Here is a 10,982-nt window from a genome sequence, read left to right as displayed (position 1 = left end):
CCCAGCAGGCTGCAGGGCAAACTAAGGAGCTGGGACTTTTAAAGAAAGTGAAAAAGGTGTTTTGTTTTGTTTTCTTTTCCTGAAACTGTAATGCCTTAGGGTTCAGAGAGCATGCACTGAGAAAAATAAACATCTGAGTGGTGATAAAAGAGGGGACCACCATGTACAGCCAGAGGAATGAGAAGTTATGCTCCATTTGTGTATGATGTGTCAAAATGCAGTCTACTGTCATGTATAACTAATTAGAACATTTTTTTAAAGTCACCTTCTTTACAATCTTTGGAAAAATAAAAAAAAAGAGGGGGCCAGATGCTTTGCTGAATTCACAAAGTGCCTGACACCCAAGTATAGCTCTTCTTTCTGTGTCTTGTTTGCCAAAACTGGGAGATCATAAAAACCCAGAAAGGGTTTCCTGCTGTGGGAGCCAAGAAGTAACATCTGGATAAAAAGCTTGGCTGAGGCCACTTGATTTTATCTCCTCAGGGAAGGTAAAGGCTATGGAAAATCAGTGACAGCAGAGAAGGGAGAGTGGCAGAGGGCAGGAAGGGGCTCCTTACCTCATTTGGCCTGGGGAAGAGCCTTGACCTTTAGATTGCTCCTGCTAATTACCTACAAAGGCAAACCATGATGGCTTGGGTGGAACAGTGGAGTAGTTTCCAGAATCAGAGCAACAGGTGCACTGAGAATATGGAAAGATTGAAACACTTTGAACTGTATAGTGAGTGTTCCTCCCAGTGCTGCAGGACAGGTCCCATGTCACTGGCCCTCAGGATGGGAGGCTGTAATAGGAGACTGGTAGGCTGGACAGACTCCAGGTTTCCCTCTTAAATCAGCTTGGTCCCCTTTGTAAAACTGACTTGAGATACCAGCCTCCAATCCCTTGAAAATGGGGGGGGGGGGGGGCTTCACTTTCTCATTTCCTTCTTGCTATCACTGAGGATGTGTATAAGATTATACCCACGCATTGGACATCTAAAGATGCAGCAGTCCATCTGAATGGAACAACACCTAGTCAGGTACACAGACAGGTACAGGACCTCGGTGCTCTGCGTTACTTAACCCTAAAAGAAGGGCCCTTCAGATGGAAGATGGTGACATGGGTTTTGTTTTTTTAGGGAGGGTAGAGGTCTAGAGGTTATCAGTCAGTCCCAATCGCTATGTCAGTGCTAAACCACAAGCATTGGTTTTAAAGACATAGAGGGTTTGAAGGTAAGACGAGTGGGATTGAGTTTTGGCAAGATGCCCTGCTTTCAGGCAGACTGTAAATCAGAAATAAATAGAGTGCCTCTGTTCTTCTTCCTTTGCTTTAGCATGAAATTAAAAAAAAAAAAAAAACAGAGCCCTGCCTGCCCGATATCACTGTTAACAGCTCTTGAGTGGAAATGACTCGGGCATTCACAGACACTGGCTTTTATTATTGTATCTTATTTAAATCCACAATTCCCAGACATGCAGTTAGTGGATCCTCCCTCAACCATAGGGACACCTGGACACACCTTCAGAATCAGTCAATAAGCCCACTCTTGAGGAAAGGACCTGTGATTATGGGTCACAGGCCCTCCCTGCTGAAACTGGAAAACAACCAGTCTTTGGATTATCCAGCAGGAAAAGCAGCAGCAGGAATCCTGATATATAGACCCAGAGAGAAATTGTAGCCAGGGTTATTCCTATTGTCATGTTTTGCCACAGCCACTCAGTATAAAGGAAACAAAGGGATTTGCTTTGAGTTCAGGGACTGCTCAGGGCAAGGCTACAATCTGTCAAAACCAGCCTTTAATGGGAACAGGCAAATCCTTCCCCTGGCCTCTTGCTGCTACTGTCCACCATAAAGGTTTTGCTCATTCCTCTGCTGTGCCATAGAGCAGTGGGCATCAGGCACTGTTCCCTGTGTGACTTTCACACTCATCTGCGCTTTTGTGAACAGATTTCATGCCTGTGAAAATCAGATTTGTTTCTCAGAGCTATTGAGAGCAGTACCAAGGAAGTCCTGAAACCTGCAGAAAAGTACACTTCAGAAATCCGGCCCTAGGGAACCACTGCTGGATTGCAAGGGGCGCGGGGCGGGGGGGGGGGTACTCACCATCCTCTTCCTTTTAGCCCCCTGCACATTCCATACTGATGGGGTGTCTGATACCACGCATCACACAGCACCTTGCAGTGTGTCTGTGTCAAAGGCAGCCTGAAACAAACAGAATCTACCCACCATCGCCTCTGAGGCTCAGAGAAACCATTATTAGCTTTCCAGGTCTTCTACCCCCAGTCAAGGCATTTGCCCTGACTCCAAAACCAGAAACAACAAGTGGCAGACTATTATCTAAAATTTAAAAAAAAAAAAAAACAAACTAACACTTGCCCCAAGCAAGTCACAATTTATTTCCTGGGATTAAAAATAAGGAAAATGGATTATCAGAAGTCTTCCTCTAACACCATTAGAATGCTTTTCAAAGAAAGTTATAAGAATCACTTAAGGCTCACAGAAAAAGTCCGATCTGTTTTTTGTTGTTGTTTTTTTCCCAGAACATTCCTTACCCTAGATACAAAGCACCCATATCACATCCCAGAAAAGAGAGAGACTTGAAGAAACAGCCATGCAAGGATCTCTGGCTCCAAGTATCCCAGGAAAACATCAAAAAACTCTTTTCCATAAATTCAACATATATCTTGGGAATAAATGCAAATATTCTCCCTCTGAACTACAGTACAAAAATTCACTCACCAGCCATAAAAATAACATTGTCTCCTATACACAAATATAATAATATGTAAAACAAATTTGGAACACATGGATGGGGAGAGCTACAAAATCTCTTGGGATCTGAGCTATTTAAAGTCATTTTTGTTTGGGTTATCCCTCTGCTGGGTATAGGAAACTGGCTAAAATACATCCATCTCACAGCGCTCACCATTTCAACAGCTCCTGCGTCATGGAATGTGGTACTTTTTAAAAATAGGCGACCCTTGGTGTCATGGAAAAAAGAGGGAAAATGGGGAGTTAGAGGGTAGGAGGAAGAGAAAAACAGGCTTCAGTAACAAGGTGGACTTGGAATACTCTGTGGTATAAAGTAAATCCCCAGCTTCAGAGGCCACCCCTGTTCCCATATCTGCTGCCTCCCTTTACAAGTCTGTTTCCCGGCTGCTGTCCAGACAGAGGGCATACAGAGATCTCCGCAAGTCAACATTGCTCTTGGCCTTGAGATTACACTTCTCCAGGGGGCAGCTGCCCCTTCGGTTACTGTCGGAATTCTCCAGGGACCCCCCAGCCTTGCAGAGGGAAGCCTTGCTCCAGCTGGACTTCCTTTGGCCTCCGGAGTCTAGTCCAGACCCCCGTCTCTGGTTGCCTTGCTCTTCCTTCAGGGCTGCCTGCTCTTCATGGTCTGTCTCCCGGTGGTAGAAGTAGTTGAAGTTGGAGACGATGACGGGCACAGGCAGGGCAATGGTGAGGACCCCAGCAATGGCACACAGAGAGCCCACAATCTTACCACCCACTGTGATGGGCCTCATGTCTCCATAGCCCACGGTGGTCATAGTGACTACTGCCCACCAGAAGGCATCAGGAATGCTGGAGAAGTGGGACCCCTGGTTGTCTGCTTCTGCAAAGTAGACGGCACTGGAAAAGAGGATGACTCCAAGGAAAAGGAAGAAGATGAGCAGCCCCAGCTCCCTCATGGAGGCCTGCAAGGTCTTCCCCAGGATCTGCAGCCCCTTGGAGTGTCTCGAAAGCTTGAAGATGCGGAACACCCGGACCAGGCGGATCACCCTGAGGATGGCCAAGGACATGGCCTGCTGCCCGTTCTGGCCACCCCCTCCTCCACCTCCTGGCTGTTGTTCTGCCAGTTCAGTGCCCAGGGTGATGAAGTAGGGGAAGATGGCCACAATATCAATGATGTTCATGATGTTCCTGGAGAACTCTGCCTTGCTGGGACAGGCAAAGAAGCGCACAAGCAGCTCAAAAGTGAACCAGATGACACACGTGGTCTCTACAATGAAGAAAGGGTCTGCCAATGTCCTAGGCAGGAGTGGGGCCACTGTCGGGCCAGAGGGAGGTGCCATGGCCCCACTGCCATTGGTCCCTGAGGCGGGGGCAGAAGGCTGGTGAGGCACCGGGGGATGTCGAAGAAGCTCACGTTCATCCCTGAACTCAGGCAGGGTCTCCAAGCAGAAGGTGATGATAGAAATGAGAATGACTAAGACGGAGACGATGGCGATGGCCCGTGCAGACCCAGAGCTTTCCGGGTATTCAAAGATAAGCCACACCTGACGTTGGAACTCGTTACGGGGCAGGGGTTTCTCCTCTTCTTTAATAAAGCCCTCGTCCTCCCGGAAGCGCTCCATGGCCTCGTCCCCCAGCTGGTAAAAGCGGATCTCATCTGCGAACACGTCCAGGGAGACATTGACTGGCCTCCGCAGGCGACCTCCAGACTGGTAGTAGTAGAGGATGCCATCGAAGCTGGGCCGATTGCGGTCGAAGAAGTACTCATTTCTCAGAGGGTCAAAGTAGCGCAGACGCTTGGCTGGGTCCCCCAGGAGGGTATTGGGGAACTGAGCCAAGGTGCCCAGCTGTGTCTCAAAGCGCAGCCCAGAGATGTTTATGAGAACTCGCTGGTGGTGAAGGGACCCCGCTCCCAGTACTGGTACCTGGTCCTCCACCATGCCCAAGCTGGGGTCGCCTTCTCCCTCCTCATCCTCTGGAGTGGGCCGTCTAGGCTGAGGCAGTTCCTGAGGCAGCGGAGGCAAAGGTCGCCCTCCTGGGTCCGTGCCCCTCTGTGTGCTGCGCCCCCTTGGAGGCTGCTCCTTGTGCCCATCGCTAAGCCCAGCCGTGGGAGGATACTGAAGCTCTCCTCGGGTGGTCTGACCACAGCCTGCTCTTGCCTCACCTTCTCCTCTGATGGTCATGGCACCTCCGTTCTCCAGGGGCACCAGGGCGATCTCCATGGCCCTGGAGCAGGGGGCATGCTGCGCCCTAGCCAAGGGCTCTTGCGCCCCCCACTCAGGTTCCGCCTGCACCTCTTGTCGGGCTTCTCTCCCGCAGTCCGCTGGTCTGGCTTTGGGGCGGGCTGGGGTTGCTGGCACAATCCTCTCCCTTGGTCCTGACGTCAAGAGCTGCTGCCCTGCTCTATGCTCCTCTCCCTCTCTCTCCCTCTCTCTCTGTTCTGGCAGCCGGTTACCAGGCAGCCGAAAACCTCCTTCCAGCAGATGCAACCTTCAGCCGCCCCTCTGGCTGCGTTGCTGCACGGCCTCCACCCTTTGTGCCTCCCCCGCCTTCTTCTCCAGCTTCCCTTCCCGAGTATGTGGCAGCGGGTGTCTCCCAAGAGGGCGCAGCTGGGGCCCTGGGCTAGAGAAAGGAGGGGGGCGAGAAGGTCCCCACACCCGCGGAGGGTGGAAGAGAGGGAGGGAGCCGCGCGAGAGAGGAACAGGTTGTACTGAGACCGCAGAAACTCCCAGGGCAACCAGATGAGAACAGCTCTGCATTTCAGTTCACCTGGGAACCCGCTGAAAGCCGAATGGACCCGAGGGGAAATCAACTATCATGCTATGAAAGCACTAAGCTTTGCGCTGAGTCGAAGTAGGAGAAAGGAGACAACAGTTGCTTGTGTGTGTGTGTGTGTGTGTGTGTGTGTGTATACATATTTCCCTTAGGAGGAATAATGATATTTTCTTTGGGAAGAATTACAGACAGGAGGGGGCATGGCAGAACTATGGACCTTGAAATATATATATGGAGACGCATCTGTCTTCCCATTTCTCTACAAACCCACAAAAAGATACTAGGCTGAACCTTGCAGCACCCCCTGCCCTTGACCTGGGAAAAGTCCTATCCCCAGTTCAGACAGCAGTGGTGAACCAGGACAGATCCAAAGGCAGCCCCAGGCTGGCAGCCTGCCTCATCATGAGATTAGCTGTCTGGTCCCATAACCCTGCCACAACCCATCAGCCCTCTCAACCAAATCTTATTTACAAAAATCATAACAGGAGGGGAAGGAAGGACTAAAAATCCTGGTGAGAACTGATCCTGCCTGGTGAACCTTATAGTTAGCAACTGCATGGGGCATGGTGTAGGGAGATGGGGTGAAGGGTGGATGATGAGAGGGAATTACTTTGCTCTTACTATGTATCAGCCAATTCTTGGTGCTTTACAAATATTAACTCACGTATTCTTACAGCAATCTATTTTTCGAGTATTATTTTTGTTCCCATCTTATAAATGAAGAAACAGAAGTACAGAGAGATTGGCTAATTTGCCCAGCATCTCAAAAGTAGAAAGTGGCGAAGCTGGGGATTCAAACCAAGGGAAATCTTTCCAGGAATGTCTGGCTGTTCCAGACACAGCCTACAGATTCTTGATTTTAAATGACCATAGTCACTAAATTCTTGAATATCTCATTAGATTGTCTATTTTTGTTCCTGTAATTGTTTGGGGATTTATAGCTGTGGATGTTACAGCCTCTGGTCTATGAATTTATGTACACAGGGGGATGATCAGAAACTTGGTTCTGGGTGTACAAATTTTTGTTGAAATAGCAGAGTGTAGACATACAAGCTTGTGCCAGAGTTGCTGTGAATCTGGTTCATGTAAATGTTTTTTGTTGTGTGTGACTCTGCTGTCTTTGCAGATGTCCATAAATGAAGAAGGGGAATGAATGTGAAAATCAGTATGTGGAGACATCACTGGCTAACCACAGGGACTTGTATTCTCCTCCCCCAAACTCTGTTTCATCTCCACTGGGCTTTTATTCTTTGGGGTGGGGGCGGGTGCTGAGGATTGAACTCAGGTCCTTAAGCATTGGCCTTGTGCATGCTAGGCAAGTGCTCTACCTCTGAGCAAGCCCTGAGCCCCTTTTGTTTTCTGTGGCTCTTTAAAGTTGCCAGTCAGCATCAGGTCTGCCCCTACTGAGCTTGTGGAGGATGAGGTCAGACACTCATGACCACGATGTCCTGTTTACTAACTCAAGCATCTTGTAAATGCCATATTAATCCCCTTTGGATTCCCCAAGGGAAAGAGTCTCTGGAGTCTCTTGTCTTCTAGGCACCTTGGGGAAGACTGTTCTCTGAAGAATCAGAATACAACATAAACAGTCCTGCACTTAAGTCAGGCCTCCTTTAATGTGGTATTTTCTTAAATTGGCTTCCTGTGCTTTTACTATCTCTCCCAAGTTTCTTGCAAAATTACCTTCAGATGTCATAATTGGCAGCCATGGAGATCTCCCTTAAAAAAAGAACTTGGTTATCAGCTACAGGAGTGCCCTTAGTTGTCAACTCCCATCTGTTAGCAGCTTCTCACTCTGTCTCAGCTTTCCAGCAGAGGTCTCGCTCCCCCCCAACTCCCCCCCCCCCCCCGCAACCCCCAGGCAGCCCTCTGCCAAAGACTGTGCACAGAAGAGTTGCAAGGACCTGGCCACTTCTGCCCAATGCAAAATTCCCCTAACAGTAACCTTTGCTCTGGAGGTCCCCATTGAGTCAGCCAAGACTGAGATCTGTGTTGTATTCTGAGATTCACCCTTTCCAACCGGTCTTTGGCTTCTCTTTCCTTTCCCAAGTCTTGGATCAGCATCATTGTTTGAATGCTTTACCTAAGGAATTCTGCTTCCTATCACTTTTGTCTTTTATCATCTTCCAATAAACCTCTTGCATTCCATCTCTTATCTTCTCCCCAGAAGACACATCACATAACTGAAACCTGCCTTCTTTTCTACACATCTAGTCCTAGAAAATATGTTCTTTTTATAGTAGTGTTTAAAGGTGGACCATCACCTCAGGATCTTGTTAAAATGCAGAGTCTGCTCTGGTGTGCATTTTAGACTAATTTCAAACACACTTCCAGGTGATACTGCTGTTCCTATCTACAGATCTGACCATCAGCCTCTTCTCACAAGATCCAAACAAAGTTTCTAGCATTTTTTCCATTTCTAGATATGACATGCACCCAGGAAAACAAATGGGAGTTCTTCTGTTAATTCATTGGACTGGTCCTATCATATAATAGGAGGACTTGGAAGAAATACAGAACCAAAGAGAAAAAGAGTGATTTTAAGACAGATATTGAAGGGAGAGAGAGCTGGGCTGGAGGAGAAGGAAAGGAAGAAGAGGAAGAGGAGAAGGAATCCTAAATGTCAAGTTTATTATCCATTCCAAATGTATTTACAGAGTACCTGATATGTACAAGCCTTTGATGACCAAGATATATGTGATTCATTTCCCTAGATGGTACATCCTAGGGAAAGCAAAAGACACAGAGCATCTAATCTTAAATTAATTGTTTGATTACAGTTTTGATGATTGGCACCAACTAGAATATGGAGTACTATGAGAATAGTGGGGATCCTGACTCTACCTAGGGCTCAGGGAAGATTTCCTGAGGTTGTGATGGGGAAGACAAGCTATTTCAGGTGGAAGGAAGAGTGTGTCCTGAGACACCAGTAAAGGAAGGGACAGGGTTGCCTTGAGGAACAAAAGAAAGCTAATGTCGTTGACACAGAGGGCCAAGGAAGAGTTTTGTGAGATTGAGTTGGAGAGAAAAATGAACATAAAGTCGTGAAAAGCCTGCTCCATCACATTTCACCATGTCCCCAGCAAGATGGCATAATAGTTTCTTTCTTCTATATTCAGATTCTTTGCTTGTTTCTCTGTTAAATAAAACCATATGGTTTTATTTTAGCTTCCAGTTGCTCATTTTGTACCCTATTCCTTTCATTCCTATTAGAATATATCTTTGGTTTAATCTTTGTGGATATGTATGTATCTATCTTATCTATAACTGGTGCCTTCCACACCATTAATCCATCTGTCTACCTGCTGACCTATTTATCTATCATCTATTTGTGTATCAATAGATAAATGGACAGTAGGTGACAGATACACAAAGACAGAGATCATAAAATCAGGAACTACTCTTTACTTATCTGATTTTCCTTCCAACCCCAAACATGGTGCTGAATTAACATCATGCATTTCAATAAATATGTGCTGAATGCAATTGAACTAAGAGAAAGAAATTCACCTGTTGCAGCAAGAAGGAAGGGGAAACTGAGGGACAGGAATGAAGGGTAATTTCTGAAATCACTTAAATAATGAAGACTCATTTGAATGGCCAAATAGGCTAAGTGGTAAATTAAATTTTCTCTGGCTCTTTGTTCATATATATATATCACTGTATTATCTATTGTTGCATAAGCCACCTCAATTGTGTAGATAAAAACAGCTGTGTGGGTTAAACAATAATTTAGTATATTGGGTTGTGCAATTTAATTCCTAGTGTTTGTAAGGCCTAAAGTTACTGTAGCTCTGTTTGTTATATTAGAATCAAACAAAAACATGAAGACCTGTTGGATTTTCACCCAGTTCAACGGGAAACCTTTCATTTCTCTACAGAATTTAAAGAGTCAAGGAGGAGGCAAAAAATAATATTTGTTTTTAATTATGCCATTCATCTCTTACCTGTCAAACATGAATTTTGCCCCTCCTCCTTGAAGTGATTGACAGCCATGGGAGCCACATTGGTGCTGCCCTGGGATTCTGGAGAGAGTCCTGGTAATAACCTGCACTGAAATGCTACAAGCCAACTAACACTACTAACTACACAGTCTAAGTCTCAGGACTCAGCCTACTTCTCCTTTCACTTAAGAAGATGGACATATGGGTGCTGTTGCAAGAACCACACCTGTAATGTATATCCAGCCATCTCTGGGGGGCTCCAACAACCAAACCCCAGGTACCATGGAGGGAGGTCAGATTTCATAAAGTAAGAGAAGCACACTCTACAATGAGCCCTCACTTTTCTATGATCCTGGTAAACTAGTTATTCCAAATAACCTGATCACACATCTGCCCTGGGTTCCAGGATCCCCTTCCATTAAAAAGGGAAACTAGTCAGACCACTATTGTATCTCCTTCCTCAAGGACCTGTCAACCCCAGACTGGGAAGATTTTTTTTCTCTAACCTCCCCAACAGCATCTTTCTAAGGGAACATAGAGGTGTCATTAGCTGGGGGAGCAGGTTCAGGACTTCTCAGGCTGGACCAGGGAGAGCCAAAGAGAAGGCAGTGTCAAAATTAAAAAAATTGCACCTCTTCTCAACTTAAAAAAAAAAAAAAGGAAAACTTGATTAATAGATCCTTGTTAGGCTGGGTCTCACTGCTATTATGAAGCATGCAATTCTATGGTATGTTACCATTAAATAGCACACTGCAAGGATATCTGATCAGCAATAATTGGTAATAGAGTATCAATCAGCAAAATAGTAAAGTTCTTTCATTGAATCCTCTATCCCAGATGCATTTACTTCTAAGATCTGTACCAAAAAAAAAAAAAAAAAAAAAAAGCAAACATTTTAACAAGGGGAGCAGATGTTCTTCCTTTCCCTCCACTTCCCTTCTCACTTGCCCCTCAGTCTAACACCTTGGGAAGGAAGCCCTGGAAATGACTTTCCTTTGCTGTCTGGTGGAAACCCAAAGGTGAAGTGGAGCAGAACAAGTGTCCAAAACATATGCATGTGCTAGGGACTGGAGATGGTTTAATTACTGCAAGAAGTGGGAGCAGGTAGGCGGGAAGAGCCATCCAAGAGGGAGAGGGAAGAGGAGCAGAGAGATTATACTTCCATTGACCCAGATCCTGAGAGAGACCTCCCAGGATTTCCTATTCAGAGGATTAAGATGAGAGACCATTCACAAATCAAAGCTCACATCTGGAGCTTGGCTTTTTCTCCATCCCCCCACCCCGCCTTCCTCCCTAGATATAATCCAGGAAAAAATTCATTAATGGGTTCAGTGCATTTTCAGAGGCCTAACAGAGAGTGAGGTGACCTAAATACACAGTGGCTGGGAGGCTCAGGGGACAGCTTGCCCTGGGAACTAACTGGTTTTCCCTCTCTCCTTCTTTCCCTACCTGTCCTTCCTCCACTAACAAGCTGGATGGTTAGAACTGTGTTGTCACCATTTCTCTTTCTTTTTTTCTCATGTCCCTCTCTTCCTCTCTCAAATATCTTACTA

At 46.4% G+C, this 10,982-nt stretch overlaps 1 protein-coding gene across 1 annotated transcript; it reads right to left on the bottom strand.

Moving 5' to 3' along the window:
* Positions 1-2,335: 2,335 nt before the first annotated feature.
* Positions 2,336-5,284, bottom strand: KCNA5 (potassium voltage-gated channel subfamily A member 5). The gene has a single exon (XM_081310202.1). It carries the CDS (start codon positions 4,930-4,932, stop codon positions 3,115-3,117), a length of 1,818 nt encoding a protein of 605 aa, XP_081166328.1. The 5' UTR covers positions 4,933-5,284; the 3' UTR covers positions 2,336-3,114.
* Between the last annotated feature and the right edge of the window lie 5,698 nt (positions 5,285-10,982).

Source organism: Spermophilus citellus (assembly GCF_964194105.1).
Source record: "Spermophilus citellus genome assembly, chromosome: 10".
Classification (NCBI taxonomy): domain Eukaryota; kingdom Metazoa; phylum Chordata; class Mammalia; order Rodentia; family Sciuridae; genus Spermophilus; species Spermophilus citellus.
This window is presented reverse-complemented; position numbering and strand designations above follow the sequence as displayed.